General features: G+C 39.5%; 1 protein-coding gene and 1 long non-coding RNA gene across 5 annotated transcripts in view; one reads left to right on the top strand and one right to left on the bottom strand.

The window, feature by feature from the left end:
- Positions 1-251: 251 nt before the first annotated feature.
- The window catches only part of LOC105282978 (DNA-directed RNA polymerases I, II, and III subunit RPABC3), a 49,734-nt gene continuing 28,996 nt past the window's right edge, over positions 252-20,989 (bottom strand). For all 4 annotated transcript variants that reach the window (XM_011345338.3, XM_011345340.3, XM_020032871.2 and 1 more), the window contains exon 4: positions 252-530. In XM_011345338.3, the coding sequence (XP_011343640.1) occupies positions 413-530 (118 nt within the window). In that variant the 3' untranslated portion in view covers positions 252-412. The remainder of the gene's footprint in view (positions 531-20,989) is intronic.
- LOC105282977 lies at positions 512-20,858 on the top strand. Its single transcript, XR_894608.3, has 2 exons — positions 512-7,688; positions 9,370-20,858. It is a non-coding gene; the product is annotated as an uncharacterized LOC105282977 (long non-coding RNA).

The following is a 20,989-nucleotide window of genomic DNA, read 5'->3' as shown; positions in this document are numbered from 1 at the left end:
TCTTGGGAATCCCAGGTTCATCCTGAGTAAAGATTAAGTCAGCTATTTCTTTACTTTATAAAAAGAAAAATTGCAACGAAATATTCTATTGAAAGAGATCAAAATTTGATTTCGATTATACAGGTTACAATTTGTTACCGACATAAATTGCAATAGATTGCAGTTTGTTTGATATGTAATTGAATTACATGTCATTAAATTACATAAATAAATCTACGAAAAATCTCTATGAAAAGAATAACACGTTATAATTTTTGTAGAAAATAGCAAAACGACAATTCTTATTGGTATCATTTGTACATAGTCAAGTATACATATTTATGATACAAAAATGTGAGTTTCTGCAAGGATAGATATATTTAATAGAGGAATTCTCCGAAAAAATCGATGGCTAGTGCGAATGATGGAAATATTAAAATGCAAGTTTCTTCATCAGCAGGTACATATGTTGATCTATCTCGAAACCATGCAGATTGTTCGCATCGCCCTGTAGCCTCATCAATAGACCTCCAAAAGATACATAGGCTGATCTGTAAGTAAAGAGAAGAACACAGATGTAAGTTTGCGTTATCTGGAAAAAAGTTTGATGAAAGTAATTTTATTACATTGCAGACTGCAATTTGCAGTAAGCATGACAATGGCAATTTCAAAAATAACATATACGTATAACAATTGTAAATATTCTTGTACAATCAGTTGCGTATCTTTGTGAATTAATTATACATATGATAACAATGAAATATTTTCGCGACAGGAAATAAAGAACTTGTGCAATAAATGAAGATTCTCATACTCTTTAATTCAGTATCGAGTGATCGCGAGTCTTTTTTCGTGTTTCAGGAATAAAATTATTCGTATCGAGACAATGATATTATTCCTCTCCTGGTTGCAGATCTGCGATCGTCATAATTGCAGTGCCGATAGCGGTCGTGTATATGGATTATCCACACAACCAGCTAACCACACTGCCAACACGCCGATCGCTAAAGGAAGTTACTCCTTTAAACGATTAAGAAAAGTGTACGTTCAATCCTGTTGAAGATTCTTCAATTGCTTCGTTCTCCAGCTTGACGAATCAATAGTTGACTTCTTCATGCTGCGCATCCTTATTTCTATAATATGGATATATTCATATATCGGAAGCCAAGCCTTTGAGATTAGCTTTAGTAACATAACTGCTTAAAATTAATTATGTAATTGTAAGGAAGATTATTAAGTTCAATTGAAAATAAATTCTCGATACAAATTCAATATTAACATGTACTAAAGCGATACAATATAACGATATTTGATATATTAAAACAATATTATGATATAAAACGAGCAGGATAGGATAGCATAGTTTTAATTTGATACGATTATATTTTTCAATTAAATACTAAGACCATAAATGTTTCACAGTGCGACAAATTTCTTTTATCTCCTGGCAATTCATTGCTTTTGTAATTGTTGCAATTAAAGCAAAAAATTATCTCCATATGCACACGTATGAAATATTCATTGTTTACAGCAAAAGCATCCGAGTAGTTTCCGAATATTTTCGTCAATTTATTAATACATATTTTATTTACATATTTTGTTGCACATCATATAATTACTTTCGTGAAATTAACGAAATCGCTGATATATTCTGGGAAACTGATTATTATACATACTTACACGCGAAAGCGTCCGATCCAAATTCCAAATTGCCGCGACTTACGAAATAAGCGAGAGGAAAATACGAATATCGACGGGGGGATACACATACGACTGCACGTGTTCACGAAGTTTTCCTATCGATTGACCTTGCCTTTGACGAATCTCTGGCTCTAAGAGGTACTCCCGCCCCTATAAGAGTCAATTATTTTTAACCAAGTATTTCAAGCTTCCGCTTGCGCGCTGGCTTCACTTCGCTCGCCCTCTCTCGCTTTCCTTCGTCGCACTCTCTTCTCGCATATATATCATATATATACATTTGTAATAGTCTTATACTGTCTTATGCCGTATCTTTATATCCTACGTAACAGCTTTGCTAAATATACACATTATTAAAGGACAACGAAATGCGCGTATTATCCAAATTCAATTTGAATTTTTATTGGAATATATTTTAATGATAAAAGCAAAAGAGTTCTTTGTGTTCTGATGCCTCAAAATTACTATTAGAAATTAGAATGCAAGAATATGAAGAATCTTATTTAACGTACTCAATTTCTCTATATATATTTTATTCTAACAACTTCTTTTCATATTATATTCTTAATAAATAACATACGTTTAAAGTGTGTTTGATTAAAGATTTATTTTTATGTACGACACTTTAGGTATCTGTATCAACAAAATTCAATAAAACTTACTTGTCCTATTATGTATATTCACAAAATGTTTTTTCTGAAGCGATTAGGACACTTATAACGTGATAGATGATTTGACAACTTGTATTTCTTTTTATATCCATACATCCATCAAACGTGATCGATAACGCTGGTAAAAGATCGATATAAGATGAGTGAAGTAAATGAAGTGAAAACAACAAGTGTCCTTGATTAAAATTATTAAATTTCAACTACAGATCAGCTTAATTCTTATTAAAACGTATTATTACTTTTAACAATCTTTTAAAATTAAAAATGTACGCAATGTATGAAAATTTTGATAAAAGATAAAATATGATACATTAAGTAATTACTATATAATCCTTTTACTCATGTTCATAGAACGTCTTTCTACAGAAAAAAAGGATGTTCGAGAGATGTTGAAACTTGTTCTTATCTATATAAATTAATCACTAATAAAGGCGCTGGTGAAATTAAATGAAGAACGCATTAGATGATTTTTATTGCCATTCGAGATACAATATATGATTCTATGTATAAGCAACGTTGCATATGTGTGCATGTATATATGTATGCGCATAAATTGTATGTGCCAGGTCTTGTTATATGAAACAAGTATAGGCTGTAACACGTATTCCTGCAGTAAAAATCCCTCGTCACGGACGATCGACCTTTATTACATATCTATTCATAGGAGCCATCATTGCTGATGATATCGCACGAAAAAAATATTTGTTGACGCAGCATGCGTTCAGTCGCACGGATGCATCCCTGCTGCGGAATTGATGTTTCGCAATGGAAAGGAGACACAGCGATATTAGCTAGTTCTTTTGGCAGCGAAATTTATTGATCGCGCCACGCATATTATGCCCATACTTTGAGAAAAAGTCTCTCGAATAGAATTACTTTCTACATTGCCATCAATTATGTATTATCGAGCAATCTCACATGCTAATTCACACATCGCTCATTCGCCAAGCATTCGGAATTTACGCAATACAAATGGCAAACGGTCGAGATTGTCATGAATAATAACCTTAACATGTCTGTCGTTTTATTATTACCAATACAATTATACTTGTAACGATTAGAATGTATAAAAGAAATTATTAAGAAAAATGAAACTTTCTCACGTTTGCCATTCTTACAAGTTCTAGAGAAAAAAATTCAAATTTTATCGCATACGTTCCATGATATCAATGGTAACTTCGTTAAATAATAATATTTAAATAAGAAATAGAAAACATAATTGAATTGTAAAAAATCCTGAAAATCGTTTTAAAAAACTTCAAGTTAATAACAATTCGGAAATTTAATCTAATTTTGGGAAGTAACAATTTTGTTTAGAACTGAAACCTTAACCAATTTCAGTACTAATTTTTTATTGCACTCAAATTCAAACTTTAAGACATTTTAGAATTTTCTATCCCTGATTTAAATTCTTTTGATCTAATACTAACAATGCGCACTCTCTTGAAATTTCATATAAAAGAAAACAGTATTTCCACGAAAATATACATGTATTATAATATATATTAATGTATATACAGCGCAACAATTCTATAATAAATTGCAAAATAATTAGAAAAGCAATTTTTCTGATGCTTTTTCTGGTATTGCTCTCGCAACAAGTATTCCGCAAATATATCAAAAATATTGATGGTACTCTTTATTCATGTACACTTATCTATGTATTACAGTACTAAAAAGCTGACGTTGGTCGCTGATGGCGACAGAAGAGATGTCGTACCAGATAGTGCATTTACAGCATTCAGGGCCCGTGTAAACGCGCATCTGGCACGAGCCCCAACTGCCCTGTAATCTCGAATTGGCTCGCTTCCGCTCGTTTCGCTCTCATATTTTTCTTTTCGTACGTTAATCTTTGCACTTTGTGTTACCCCTTTATCCCTCCTTTTTCTCTGCTCTTCCAACGTTACTCTCTCTCTCGCTGCAAATGTTCCGTTTTGAATGTTAACGTAGAAGCATTAGAGAATAATAATTGAATTTCATCACAATTCACAATTGTGCGTGTTAAAAGTGTAAACACTTATGCAACGACATTTGAGTCACGCGATTATTCAACATGTAATTAACTCTTCGCTTCACGACGCGATCGAAAGAGACTTGTGTACGATGTTAATGATATCGATATCATTAAATATCACGCTCGAGACGATACAACTCGATTAATTCAGCGGTCACTGTGTAAATTTTCATCCAATTACTTCAAGACGCAACGGTAGCAAAAACTCGGCGACGCGATGAGATAAGGCCGCACTGTGTCTTTCCAGAAGGATGTCAGCTGATGCTATTTTCCCTCTCGAAGCGCGAAATGAGAAGAGGACGACGCTGCTAATAATAGTAGTCAGTGTCCCCGGTGCCACGACGCTCTGGCGTCGGGACGCATGACTCGCTCGCTCGCTTTTGCTAAGAACGATCTGTTAATATCGTAGCGAAACTCTGCGTCTTCTTTCAATGGTTTTAGACAGCTAAGTCTTTCATAGGCGCGATCGATGCGACTCAAGGACGCTACAAGCCGCCGATGTACAAAACGACAATTTCCCCCAAGTTTTATGAATATTTTGTTATCTCGAATTTAATTAACTTCTCGAGGTAATTGCCAAGCGCGATATTATTATCGTGATTATCGTAAACTAAACAGATACTTTTCTGTTCTATTTTAGAAAAAAGAGAAAGTCGGATGACGTAATTAGTCATATCGTATGTAGTTTTTATAAATCTGTTACTTTTGTATGTTGTCTGCAAATTTAATTATGTTTTTTTCGCAACAATAATAAACGTACAATTTATTGATATTATAATTATTCGAAAGTCTTATTTATTCAAACAAATTTTAGATTCAATCGATTTACAATCTCGCAATCTCAAATTTCGTTTGGTCGGATTTAACATATCTCAATACACATCTTACGATAAATAGATAAGTCAATCTATCCACTGGACTACATTTCTACCTCGATCATGTTCACGAAATCACGATCATGTTGTACGATATTACACACGTTATTTCAGTTGAACGAACTTCTTATTCATCTTCGATTTTTTGAACGATCGTATCGCGATTCGTATTGCACCGAAGCAATCCTTTGAAAGTCTCTATTAGTGCAAAAAGTGGCATTACAACATTCAATGCCGCGGAAGCGATCAATCTCATTCCGCGGTTTGGAATCAGAAAATCAAATCTTTATTTTTAGGCCACAAAAGAAAAACAGAATCAAAAGGGAAAAGAAACCGAAGATCGAGATTAGTACGAATTTCACAAGTTCGCGAAACTATCAACCGCGCCGATCGCGTGCGCATGCGCGCGCAACGTGCACCACGAATAAATACACCAATCTCGCGCAACGCTGTAACACGATCGCGGAAGAGAGACGACGTTATTCAACCGTCGACTTTCGGAGATCGCGAGACACGGTCGAAACGGAAAAGATGGCGCCTGAGATGACAGGAGTACCGCTGGATGCGGGTGCAACACTTTGAGACGATCCCGTCCCGAATGAAGAGAGAAGGAAAGAGAGAGCGGAGACCGCAGCGCAGCGGCAGTGTCGACATCGATCATACGCCGTGATTAACTAGCGGCAACTGCGGCACCGCGATTGCAACTGCATCGTAGACGCCCGTGGAGGAGGGAAGGGGAGGGGAGGGGAGGGGCGGGGGGCAGGCGGGTCGGTCGCCGAATGCAGTCGATCGTCGGTCGTTTTAGACGCCGTGGCGGTTGCGGATTGCACAATCATGCCCGACGCGTGACCTTGCCTAGCCCCGCAACAGGTGCATTGCGCGGGATCCAAAATTATCTCGACACGACACGGATAAATCCGTTTGACCGGCTCCGCGCGTAATCGAAGTCGACGTCGTTGAATCACGAGAAGAGAGTCGAGAAACCGCACCGAGGATATCCCCGACCGCTCGCGACAGAATGCGAAAACTCCGAAAGTCGCCCGACAAACTCTGAGGAACAACTGGTTGTTTCGTAGCGAAGTGCATCGCGAGTAATTCTCGTATGTCTGCTGCCACCGCCTTCATTCGTATCGAAAGTCGGGGAAGACAATTGCGAACGTAATGCGATTGGGCTGCTCTAGAACACAGCGGAGTTACACAATCACGACCTTGGACCGTGCGCGCGGAATTTATCACGTCAAGTAAATCTCCGCTCGGAATGGAAATCGATCTCGGCGAGTAGCGCGCTCACGCGCGATCGATTTACATTCGCGCGATCCGATCTGTAACGTCAAACGTACTAGAAAATCAACCGCGAAGCGCTGAAAGAAACTGCCGAGCAGTTTGAGATCGATTCGAAGAGAAGAAAATGAAAGAGAGACATCGCCTTAGTGATCGGATTTACGTGAATTCTCCGTGGAAACGTAGAGACGACGCCTACCGTGCGTGATGTAATCACGATCCCGAGGATAATCTCGACTTGTCGCGTTATTTCTACTGGCGTTAGCGCGATCGATGTACTCCGCTCGTAAAGCAGAGGATTTGCGAGGTGCGAACGATGAGGATTGGCGTCGCCCCGATAACAACGTGTCGGAAAGTGCGAAAATAATACTGCACGACCTATATATCGCGTGCGAGAGGGCCACGCGACTCGCGAGCTACACGCGCGACGGCCAAGCGCCGACTAGAGCGGCTCGCGACTAAACCTGGCCTAGAGCAGGAGGCGCGGGCCACTAACTGCAGCGCTAGCCTAAGTAGCAGCGAAGTAGAAACGGCCCGACGATTGCCAATCGCACCAGCAACCATTATACAATCCGTGTGCGTGCGCGTATGTGTGCCCAGCTGCCTTTCTGCTCTGTACTGAACGCGTGTGCCAAACTCGATTTTTTCATGAAAATCCAACTATTAGATTTTATGCAAATGTTTTATGAACAAGATATTGAAAGACCAACTACGAATTTGAACTAAATAATCTTTACTACGAGAAATCACACTTGCTTTCAGTAGGGCACTGCACGTGTTAATCAAGTGAACCTTCCGAGACAAATGCTCTTTAAAAACTCAGTTTTTAAAGTCCGCATCCCTGATTTCAATACGTGTCTATTCAATTTCCAGGACCTTCAGATGAGCTTTCAAGATCATAGTAGAGGCAAATTGATTAACGTGGATGTGAGATTGGTCAGAGGAGGACATCCGAAAAGATATGAAGAAAAAACGAGCAAAACAACGGTGACAAACACGTGGTGGAAATTCAAAGCGACGTCGGCGTTGTGAAGCAGTAATTGGGCCACTTTGCCGTTAAACGAGCTTAACGATCGATTCTGCCGTGCCATCACGGCGTGGCTTCTATAGATCCAGTCAGATCGGTATGGCGGATCCTTCGATCGTCATTACGTCACAACGCCGTTAATGGTAATGGCACGCAGTTCCTTTTTTGAAGATAATATATACGTGGACGATAACCACGGTACAAAACAAAGACAATATCAATCAATTATGCGACCCGCGGAGCCGACAAACAAGAAACTAAATTCACGTTTCCCCGGTATCAATCACGTCGAGCACTCGCAAGAAGATGTTTTCTCGCTTAAACCTTCTTTAATCTTTTTAGTACACTGTTTAAAACTTTGTCGAACGTATATGCCGCAGTCGCGGAGTATCCGTCATCGTTATATGTCGCACCTTGGACAAAGAAGTTCCACGGATAAAGGAAAATGTCAAAATTGCAACAAAAATAAATTAGAAAAAATAGAAAATGCGCAGATTAAAATAACGAATATCTACGTGACTCGTCTTGGCGAGCAACATTCACACTATCACTTGAAAATAAAATCTTAATCGTTAACTTGAATTTAATGAACTACGACAATACAGCACCGATCGACCTTGAGAATTTAGATATTCTCGGCGATAACACATTCTTCTTCCCAAGACGCGACATAATTCCAAATTTATGCTGTACTGGACATTTTTCGTCAACGATCCAACGGAATCGAATCGCGACCGCGATGTGTAGACCGAGAGTTCGTCGGCGCGAACATGTTCTCAATGGTGTACTATCTATAACTATGCGAGGGGGCTCGCGCTGCTCGGGACGAGGAAAAAAGACCGCGGCGAGACCGCACGGTGAACTAGGCGCGACTACGCGGACGGGACCGCACGTTGCGCTCGCGATGGCCGGGCGCGATTATGCAATCGCGTGGCCGAAAAAGTCGTGCCAAGATGCGTGGCGCTGGGCCACGGCGTATACACGCACCGTTGCTCTACCTATACCTAACGTAACTCCAAAACGCTCTCGGTCTCTCTCTCGCAAAGCCAAGGCACAAGTGTCGCGCCAACGCCGGGGTTGCTCTCGTTATTATCGGGGTTGCGAAAAAGCCCAGGGTTACTTGGCTCGACGAGTAGTACTCCGGCGGCCTGCCTGGCCATCGGGGGTGACCTTTGAGTGTCGCATTGAACTGCTATTTTTGTAGTCGACAATATTTCATTCCTTTAGAACATTCCTCTTTTTCCTATTGATTCTGTCCTAGTGGTTTTCACGTAAATTGTACAATTATTCTGTTTCCCCTCTCACAGCTTCTAATTTCGATTTGTTGAATTCTTGAATTTATTTTACTATAATAATCTTAACTAAAAACCCAGTTTTGAGTAAAATCAAAATAAGCGAAATAATATTTCTGATACATGTCGATAGAACAATCTACAGTTGCAATATCATGTTCTCACTCGAAAATGTATAGTAGACCGCCCGTGGGATTAGCGCGGGCTAATCCTCACCCTAGCAGCCGATTAATTAAACGAAACTCGTTATTGAGCTCAACCGGCATGGAGCGCAGCTCGATTCGCTTTATCGCTCGAGTCGTGGATAACGCTAGATCGGTTTGCGTGAAATTAATTCCGATTGCCAATTGCCGGCCATTCTGTTTTGCATCATCGACGACAAATTTGAATTTTCATTCATCGAATTTGACTTGAATGATTGTATCAAGCATTTATTGTTTATACTTCTGAGCACGAAATTTTATGCAAATTGCGTGAAATTTATGAGAGAAGCCTTTCTTTCTTAATATTTCTCATAAAAATATCTTTTCAGGACTGTTTATTACAAATTACGCTTAATCTTCGCTTCGTCATGATAGATTAATGTCCATAAAAAGATAGAATTGGAGAATTGGAGCGAAGAGGACAAATAGACAGCGAAGAACACGACAACGCTATTACTTTATTATTATACATGTAATTAAAAAAAAAATTAGGTAATAGAATAAACGATATTTTATATTCTAAGAAATTAAAAACCTCCAAAAGTATATTAAGCATAATTCACAAAGACATGTTAAAAAACAATATTGTAACTTGCAAGAACGAGAAAATTGTAACAAATTGGAACATGTAATTTAATAATTACCGCAATATCAGATATTATAATAAAATCAAATCAGGATAAATCGAGTTCGTTCTACTATTATTACGATTTATTATCGTCATGTTCGAGTATTATCTCGAGTATCCAGATTTGCCTATCCAACTAAACACACACACCTACGTCCATACGCACACCTCCCCCCCACATAAACGACAAATTTGATTATAATAATTGATATCTATCGTTTCCAGAATATCGCTTCTTCCTTTCTTATTCGCGGATTTTAGATTGATCCATCAGAACTCCGGGATATGGGTCACTTCATCGATTCCGCGCGTCGACCCGCGGGATGGACGCGTCCAATAATCGGCCTGCACTCGCGCGTGAGTTCCCGCGGACCAACTGGCGACCTTCGTCATAGCCGCGCGTATAATTACGGCTAATTATCGAGCGCATGCCGCCACGCACGCACGTGCACTTTCGTGCCTAATCAAGTACGTCGTAATAATGTAACATCGTAAGAATGCTAGTCATCGCGCCTCATATTTCTATTAGAGCCAAAACAATCTTTTCATGTTAAATCGTTAATATTGTTTTATTCTTTCTCCGTCATGTTTATCATATTGTCACGCATGGGAAAAACTAACAATTATTTAGAAGCACGTCAAAAAAGGGCTTATTTTTTATGTAATATCATTGTTTACGCGGATGATTTATCGGTAGATGACTGTCAGATTTAATGCACTACATAAGTATTATATTATATATATATAAATTTGTAATATATATAATATATTACAAATTTTTCTGCAATTGTATATAAAAAGTTCCAAAGAGTTTTGCAGTTTTGATAAAGTGCAACATGTAATCTTGCGTTACAATAAAAACTGTAGTGTTTTAGAGTTACTTGACGGTTATGCAATGTGAACATGCATATGATTATTCATGATTAAGTATAAGGAATTAGAAGAATCAGTGCATTATAAGAGATGTTTCGCCATGGCAAAATCTCATTTCACACATCGTAAAAATTAATATCAAGTGACATGTGACAAAAAAATTTCTAAGGCGGAAAAATAGATGTCAATGGAGCTTCCTCTATAACGTACAACGATTTTCTACGATTGAGATTACGGCTATTTAAAATAGAAACTCACGACTATTATTGAATCTAGAGAAGAATTAATCAATTTTTTATCGGAACGGCGCGGTGGGAGAAAAATACTTGAAAGCGGATCGTCGCATCGATGCAGATGATGAGTTGGTCTCAATGTCGATACAAACAATATCTATCTATGCACGAGGCATAGCTTACGTAAACAAGTGTGTTACTCTCCGAGGTATTCTGACAAAGCGCGTCCTTGGAGGACACGCTGCAACGACTGAAAAAGAAGAAAAGAAGACGCTGCGACAGGTGAGCGTGAGGGACGACGAGAAGAAGCGGGAGCATGCGTCTCTCCCTTGGCACAGGCAGGTGCTTGGGTTGCTGAGAACCTGGGCCGACTTAATCTTAGACCGTTACCACTACCAATTTCGCCGTTGCACACTGTCACTGTTGTTACTACTACTACTGCCGCTACTACTACTATTACTACTACTACTACTACCACAACTACACGTCGTTGGCAGTGGCAATCGTCGCCGCCGCTGCTGCCGCCGTCGTCATCGTCGTCTTGAGTCGTCACTTTTGTCACCACTAAAACGCGACACGACGCGGCGTGCCGCTCCGTCGCCCTCGGCACGGTGCGAACGCAATAGAACCTTTAAGGCTCGCATCTCAGCGGACACGGCGGGACACACACAACACACCATGCAGGGAATTGAGCAGGCAGCGAGCGCACCTGCGCGCACGCTGCCTGCACCGTTTTCTCGATCGCGGCCCGTTCGTCCCCGTCGCGGCACCCCTGGACTGCCCCTCCTCCTCCCCTCCTTCTCCCTTCCTCCCCCTTGCCCCTCCACGGTCGTTCCTGCGGTCGGTCGGCCGCTCCCCACTCGCGTTCGCGCGACCGGTGCGTCGCGGAGGGGTCGACGAGGCACCTTTGCCCTCTCCTCCTCCTCCTCCTCTCGTACTCCCTTCCATCACCACCACCCCTGATGATACCTCATCCTTCTACGCCACCTACACACGCGCACGAGCATGCTCGAGAGTCGATTATCGTTGAGAACCAGGAACCCTCCTACTACTCGATGAGAACGAGAGCGAGAGCGAGAGAGAGAGAGAGAGAGGTGGTAACATGGCGGTCGACCGCCAAACGCGAGCACTGATTATGTAAGAAGAGGCCGAAGTAAACTCTACGTTTGACGTACTTTGCGATAAGTGCTCGCCGCCGAGTTAGTTTACACGTTACACATTCCTGTGGCTAATTATTACACGCTATTCTCGTTCTCATATCGCATCTCTCGATAAAAATTATGTCACAATGCTGCATTGATGACGTAAGATCAAAAATAGCAAAAAAAAACAAAAAACGAGAAAGGAAGAAAATGAAAACAACGCGCCGTTTAATCTCCTGCCGAATTAATCGTGCGTTGCGCCTGATATTATTTCGGGAGCTTTATTATTACATATTTTGATCTGTTGACCTGTCATCGAGACTCGCAAAATCGCTTTTATTACGGCTACTCGCGCAGACGATGCAGTAAAAGATGCGTGAGTGGAAGATAGACGCATTAGTCAGACCGAGCGATTAAACATCATTCTTGCGTAATCACAGCCATATGTGTACGTGTTACATGTTCCACGATTACACGTCACTCGATACGGCGCGCATAATGAAAATAATATTCTCAGCTTACCGTAGTATTGTACGGTTTAAGCACAGCGTAAACGCTAATTAATTGATCGTACAGTACGGGCTTGGATGATCAAAAGCACTTTCGACAGTAACGCAAAATAGAAGCGATTAGAACGTTCGATCGATTGGGATGAATTCTGATCTTTTGATAAATTGATTATGATTATCGCACAGCACAATGAACCGCGATATCGAAAATGCAAACATTTGGCTAGTCGACAACTCGCGTTGCGCAGTTGGCACAGAAAAAGAACTCGTGGGAAAATCGAGACAAATACGGAATGGCATCAAAGAATTTACTTTTGCACGCGAAAACAGAACCCGTTTTAATATTGGAAACAAAAATATTAGAAATAAATAAGAAAAAGTGTATTAATTTTTCTCCACAGAATAAGACTACAAACTGAATTTCTATTAATGTGAATAATGAAACATATTGCAATGCCAGAATATTGATTTTCTCCAACAGATTTTTCAAAATAGCTTTGTATTTGTTTTATAAAAATACATAGCTTTATATGTATTTATAAAAACAATGTATAATTCTTGCATTTTGTAACTGCACCTCAAGATATTTTATAAAAACAGATCACATCTGTTGGAATGTATGGTACCGGAAATTAGGAACTTTTCTATTTGTACGTCGAGTACACTACAGACGTGAAAGCGAAGGGGTGCGAGGAGGTGGAAGCAACACGTGGCAGTCGGTGCGCATAGTTGTGATCGGCTACAAAAGTAGACTCTGCGACTACTTATATGTTTGCATTAAGTGTTTATATCGGAAACGCAGAAAACGTATAAAACATTATAACCAAAATAGCAACAATACTTTGATAAATGATATTTTGATAAATTGATACTAAGATACTAAGATAATAAACATAAAGTTATATTTTAAGTCTGCAGAGATGAAGACGAGTTTAAAGATGAACATTATAATTGATAATTAATAGATCAAATGTAGGATGGGTAATAACAAAGAAATAGAGAAAATGTGAAGCAAAGAAAAATATAAAGCGGTAGCTATAAAATAACATAAAAGGAACGCATTGAGGTTAAATTTATTCTCGCAATTGATAACGACTATAGCCAATGGATGTAACAGTCAAGCAGATATTGCAAAATACCGCTTCATAAAATATGAACAACTATTGATATATAATGCAGTCAACTAGAATACTAGCGCCGTTAAGAACAACAATCGAGGAGACATTTATGTGTCGTATGAAATCAATTTCAATCAACGAAAGCTCATTTACAAGCGATTTTCAGACAATTTCGAAATTGAATCGCATTTTAATCTTCTTTAATTATTGAATTAGGTATACATCAAACCTACAAGGCTCAATATCCGTACATAGACGATGCAGCAATAAGGTCTCCCATGCAGAGGCACCGGAACTCGTGCCCCTATAATTCCTCTTAATCGCACGAGGATTGATCTTTGTCACCGTTATGTGACAATCTACTTGACACGTGACGTTCCCTCTTGTCACTATGATTCTTCTGGAAATCATGCGTGCGCAGAATGGTGAAACGAGTCCGTTCACAATCGACCAAGTCAAATATATCGAATTCTTTCGTAGAAATGCAAGGTACTCATTTCTCAAAGCATTTCCGCTTCGACCTACTCATCCGTTACCTTTTTTAAAGGTCATATTTCCATGAAGTAACTTAAATCTCAAAGCTTTTACCAAAACGATAAAGAATCCATCATTTACAGCCTGAAAGTTACAGTAAAATGAAGTTTCGAAAATCTTCCTTGATGTCACAAAGTTTGCGTGTGAAAAGTACGATGATTTAGATAAAAGTTGAAAGTTCGTGAAATAGAATCAAACGATGGAAAAGTATTACGGAAGTTTTTCGTGTGAAGAACGACAAGAACGTTTATCGCCATCGCGAGAGAGGGTTGGAAGCATCAGGATTGCGAGGACGAACGTGGAGGCAGCGGGATGGACGTATCGATCCGAGGTAATCAGCTTTTACTCTCTTCTATGTAGGCAGCAGATATAGAGACGCGCTTGTGCCCGTCGACCTTGGGTGACATTAAGGGCGACGAAATCTGTGAGGAAGGTAGGACCAAGGACGGTGTCTCTTCAGCTGATACCGCGAATGTAGAAGGACCTTCGCTCGTCATCTAAATGGGATCGTCCAATTTGTCTGCGGATTGTGCAACTGCAAGGATTCATTGGTCTAATCCTTTTTAGAATATATGGAAATTGGACTAGGCAATTGATATTGTGATCAATCTCCAATCTAAGTTAAATTTTTTACTGCTTGCAGACGGAATCTCCTTTTAAATAATACACGTAATAAAAATCAAGTTTATTAATCTTAGAGCAAGTTATAAATAATTTAATAATGTACCTTATGCATGATATAATGCAAATTTAAGATTCAGACACTGTGATCAATCAGTGTGCAATTGTATCGATCGCATGTACACACAAATGTAACATTGCAACATTTCTCATCGACTTGAGCTGCATCGTTGATCTTTGTAAAACTATAGAAAACAATGACTCTTGTTTGATATGATGAAACCATCGATTACATCATTGAAGGATATCGTCAGATTTGTGTCAATGTCACAATTACGCCGAGTTCCTCTCGTATTTATCGAGAGATACCTGATAAAAAGCTGCGTGCTCCAGTGACGACAGCTAGTGACCTTCGGCCGACTGCAAGGTTTCGACTCTTCCGATCCGAATGTCGAGCCGAAAGCCTGCAACCTGGACTGGCCGCGAGTGCAACGTGGACTCTTCCGCGTGTCGGGAAAGTGGGGACGTGAGAACGGTCCCCGTCAGGGGTTGACCCAATTCCAGTCACTAGGTTAGCCTCTGACTGTCTGACCTTTTCCCAGGAGCGGTCCCGGCGAGGGTGCACGCGCGCGCATCAGCGGGAGAGTTTACGGATACGGACGCGTATGCATGGATGCAGCATGCGGGTGTTTCTCGCGTTTCTGGATCCTGCCACCGAGAACGCGCGTATAGTTACAATAAAACGGAGAAGGGAATAAGAGAAGGATTTGCTTCATCGAAGTAGTCTATATCCTCTTCAAGTGTCTTTTTTCATCTAATATATTCCACGTGGTTCACCTAAATCTGAGAATTTTTCAAAGGCATTCAAATAGCTGTATAAAACTACGTCAAACTATACAACATAGTCGTGAATGGGCATTAGAAAAATGTTAGGAAAATATATCTGTTTTCCCAACACCTGCTGACGAAAAATGAATGGCCAACATAATCGATAATTTCATACTAAAATGCGAAACGATATGAACGAATGGCGTAATAATAGAATATCGAAAACGAGAAAATTGCAAACGAGGTACCGCTCGTGGCAAATGCGCGTAGGTGTACGCGAGGGAGGTGTTCGCCAGGTGTGGGCCGACTCTGACGGGTTAAACGAAACTGGGTCACCCCTGGGAACCGGAGAGAGCCTGTGCGGCTCGTATCCGGGTAGGAGAGGCTGCGAGTGTCTGCGGCAGCTTGGTAAAACACCACGTGGTATCGGGGAAGGAAATTATGTGCCGAGCGTCTCTTTTTTCTTCATTTTCCGATCACCTTTCATACGTTACAACTCGATTCAGGTTAAAAAAGCCTATTATACTATTCCAAGCTTTTCGATTAAATATTTATTATTTTTTTTGTAAAATAATCTGGTAATCTTGGTCAAAAACGCGGTTATATATCTGATAAATTATGAGATCGATTATGCCAACCAATTAATTGATATTATATTAAAAGCTACTAACTTTCCGAAATAGTTTATTATATTTCAATATATTATACTTCAATAAATGTAAAAGTTGATTGAAATTTTTCTTTTTTTAAAATTGGTTGAAAGTTTTAGAAATTGTAAGTGTTGATAAATTTGAATGATTAATCTGTTATGAAACATGCATATTTAGAAGCAATTTAGTATCCAGCATAGTTATTTTCAAAATAAAACATTTTGCTTTACAGAATTTTACAGGTAAAGTATTATATCGCGTAAATTGCGAGACTAATAATATCTAATACACATTAATGGTTAGAAATATGCGTCACGTAAATATCAGTCACGATTACTAGGACGAGATGTTATGCTTGATTCAACCACTAGATATTTTAATGTACCGTAATTTAGTAACCCGGATTGCGGCTCCCCTTTTGCAATGAATGACGTCGGCATCAGTTTAAACGTTCGTGATTGTAAACGCGAGTCGTCGTTGCATCGGTTCGCGAACGTTGTAACGCCAATATTGTTTAATATCCTGCTGACGCTTTTACGCATACGTCTCGATGATGAAGCTCGTAATTAAATAAGGCTTTTCCAAATATTAAAAATTATACAAAAACAAATTTCTGTAGACGCAACAGCACTTTGTAAAGTACACACACAAAAAGTTATCATTGTAGAATATTTAATTTTTACATGATTTTTTAGAGTTATGAAACAGATCTCAAAGGACTAACACAAAGATACGTGTTATTTAGTATTAAACAAGATAGCGGAACACGAAGAATAGTTTGACAAGATCTGCATATGCGCAATCACACTTTGTTCAAGCTTTGATATCCATAAACATCAATAAGCAAATAAGTCTTGAAAGAAATTCACACATTTTAGATGGTGCACTCACAAAAATCAAATCAGCTGTTCATAAACACAACCTGGTACGGTTGCGCAATAGATGTGTTACGTGACGATGACTATAGTTCCTTTTCTCTTCCTGTATTCACGATTGTACATATATATATATTCGCAACCTCTAAAGTACAAGGCTACGGGAGAATTCGCTAGAAATTGCAGTCGTACGCATCACGATGCGTTTCATGGATCAGCGCAATCGCTGGGAAATGTAGCTTGCAATCTAGTCTGATCAAAAGAAAAGACTTTTCATTCAAATTTATTACATCGACGTAAATAAATCAACAATAAAAAATTTCAAACCAAATACAAAAATGAGATTACAAAAATTAATATTTCATGCATGGCGTAATTTTATATCGAACATTACAATACTGCTTCGAAATTACTGTACATAGTATCGATGACAGATAATAATAATAATATCTAAAATCATATTTGTTAACTTTCACATTCAAATATAATCTCTATAAATATTATAAATATTATAAAGTCTTATTATTACGTAATTTCTCGACACATCTTTACCCTATTTAATCGCGGTGAATTTGTGTCTAATCGAGAAGCGGCCAAATTAATGTAGACCTCCTGGCACGAGTAATCTGGACCAAAGCAAAGGGTTGAAGCTGGTAGGATTGCAACGTCGCTCTGAATATATCGCGAGCCGGCGTTCAGCGTCGGGGCGCACTTTCGGCGCGTGATATCTGTCGCGATCGTGCCAATAGCAGATGGACGCGCGCACACGAAGATGCGCGTACTCCACGAAGAAGAGAAGGAAATGTTTTTGCACGTCGGTTGCCAAAAATGCAACATGCCGCAATTCTGCTCCGCGAGTTTACGTAACGCGGTACTGTATCGCAACCGTTTTACTTGTCCGCCCAAGTTTTCTCGTTGCGTCGTAACGTCGGATGACGTGGCGGTTAAATTTTCCGCCGGCTCGACCGCGCACGTAGACGTCGACACGGCCCTGGGCTGCTGCTCGCGGTATTAGGAGGGACTTGTGGTCGTGGAACGGCGGCTGACATGACTCACAAAGAAGAAATACCCGTCCCATAGCTACGGGGCGTGTTTTGCACGTAGGAACGCATAATCTGGAGACGGCGCGATTTATTGCCGCGGAACGTATGACGTTTCGATGTGACAAATAGACACCCAAGTTTCGTATTTTTATAACGAAAGTCTGCGATACAGGTACATCAAGATTGCAACTAGCACTGGACCATGTCGCGTAAAAGTTCAACTTAATTGAAAATTGGTTTTTTCTCAATCATATGGTATAATTAATATCATGTCTGGAAAACCAGCGAATTTTGTTGACGCTTTCTTTTTCTTTTGTCTAAAGAACTGAAGATTTCAAGAGAGAATATCAAATATATGTAATCATGTAACAGATAAAAATTTATTGCAAAATGTAAAAAAATTACTTAATAAGAAATTAATGATATTCTACGTGAAAGTATGTACTTATTACGCATTTATAAAAATTATAGGAGAACCTAAAAGTACAATTTACAAATGTCAATTACTCGCGTTGTAAGTGATTGACACGATCACGATCGAGAAATGACTCAATCGTTTAACTAGCAAATCAAGTTTTCGTATCGAATAAATCTGAAGAAAAGTCGACGAAAAATTGAGCATCCGCGTCGAGCTTGAACTCAGCGCTGGGGGGGATTCTTCTAAGCTCAACCGTCAGCTGATTGGTCGACCAGGCGTCAGCTGATTTTGACAGCCCGGACGACCTTGCGCGTCCTAGTCGAGGTATCGACCAATCGGAAAACGTTGCACCATGCGCACGCGCCTGCACTAAATCCCGATCAGCTGACTTTCTTGCGGGACCCGCATCCTCAACGAGACTTTATCGAGAAGAAATCCGAGCTACAAGTTTCCCGTCAAGCAACCTGTTCTTAATCCAACGGTTCAATCAATCGGCAGGATATTGCGCAAGGATTTTAATAAAAGAAAAAAGAAGAATCTATCAATCTTGTGAGAGAAGATATTAAAAAGCTTTTGAAAACGCTAAAATGCAACATCTTTGTGCTACACACGAGAAATCCATTCGCTTTCATTGAAGTTTTCAATCTTTTGCAAGAAAGAATTGTCAATTAATACGTACGTCTTTCAATACGTGATTACTACAAGTAAACCTTTAACATTTCGTGAGAATATGTGATTTTTCAAATGACAACTTTACGCTAAGCCGGTAATCCGTGATACAATGATAACAGTGAAGGTCACGATTCGATTATTAAGATAAGTAAGAAAAATAACAATTTAACAATGATCCCGAGTTTCAATTACAGTTTCGATGATTCTTTGGGAGCCGATCGTACTCGAGTGCATGTGTACTTGCGCGTTGCCGATGTTGCCGGGCTATATTCATTCCGGGGTCTCGAGCTGCCCCGATCAATAATTCGTTTCCCAGTCGTCACGCCCCTTATTGCTCGCAGACGGACGAGCGGACGTAGTACCAACGAAAACCACGCACAAACTTGTGACACTAGAGACTGGAACGTGTTCAACGCTGCGGACACGCGATGTCGGCAAATTTTCGCTTTTCCAATTACATTTTCCTTCTAATAATCACGTTAAGAAGTTCATGTGAAATGCTTGAGAGAGAAAGTGGTTGACACCAATATAATAGCAGACGTTTTTCCCGGATTTTGATATCTCTTTAATCCTCCTCTTGCGTGTCGGACTTTCCATTTCTTTCATTGCTGCTGGTAATTGTCTTCAATTAGATACCGAACATCTTGGATCGCGTCTATGAGTGGAACACGATGCACCACTTTACCTTCGATGAGTACAATTTTCAATCGAATTTCACTCATCAAGAAAATCTCTCGATAACTCGAGATTTTATCGCCCCACCGGAAACTTCTTGAGAAAACTTTCTTTGCTGCCTCGGATTTTTTTTTCAGGGACTACACACAGAGGAACAGCCAGATAGAATAAGCTTTTGCCAGTCGGGTAACGGGTTGCCAACGCCCCCAGAAAACTGAGATACCACCAGCTGTGTTCACCCGCTTCATTACCTACCGAGTGAACGCAGAGTGGCTCCCTGTCCTCCGAAAGCTCGTTTTGCTGTTCTCCCTCTCGTACGTACGCTCTTACCGACCGGATAATGGCGTGCAATTGTCACGCACCACTTCGGGGCCCTCTGGTCGCAGGCCACCGGCTTATCACAATGTGAAACGTCTGTATTATTACACATCTCTTCAGAATGATGAATGCACTGAGTTATAAATCACATGTCACGTACGGGACTGTATCATTCTCTTCCAGTGTGCAAAGAAATTAAAAAAGGATAAAAATTAGATAAAACTCATGTTGCATCTTTCTTTTACACATTCATCTCTTATCGATCGTCATAATTGAAACATAATTGAAAATACATTATCTTATTACGTCTGTCAATATCTTGTTAATGTTCATTGATTCAAATAGAAATTGTCGAAACTATTCTAACAGAGTGAAACTGATTTTCCATAGACAACGTAATTGTAACATTTTTCTAATATTTTACATCAACTATTACAGCAAACCTAACGTTAGAGAAATTATTATATAAAGATACTATATTTTATTTTTTAATTTATGTTTAATAGCATTATTTTATTCCTAGTCTAAAGACTACTATCTAATGGATAGTATGTTAAAATATGTAATTGATATAGGTTATTCAATGAGGAAAATCCTGTCGTAGTTTAAATATCTCATTTCCATAATTTGGCTCGACAGTAGACAGTTATGCGCGTTTCATTACAGTGTATAGTCAATGTGCCAACGTAAGGTTTCATTATCGATCGAGCTTTCAACAGTTTATATCGTCACGTTTTTTATCACGTGAGATCTCAGAGACAACTTTAATACGAACAAGATTCATTTAACAAATTCAGTCATTCGTTTATATT

The sequence above is a fragment of the Ooceraea biroi genome, chromosome 14 (assembly GCF_003672135.1).
Source record: "Ooceraea biroi isolate clonal line C1 chromosome 14, Obir_v5.4, whole genome shotgun sequence".
NCBI classification, from domain to species: Eukaryota; Metazoa; Arthropoda; class Insecta; order Hymenoptera; family Formicidae; genus Ooceraea; species Ooceraea biroi.
This window is presented reverse-complemented; position numbering and strand designations above follow the sequence as displayed.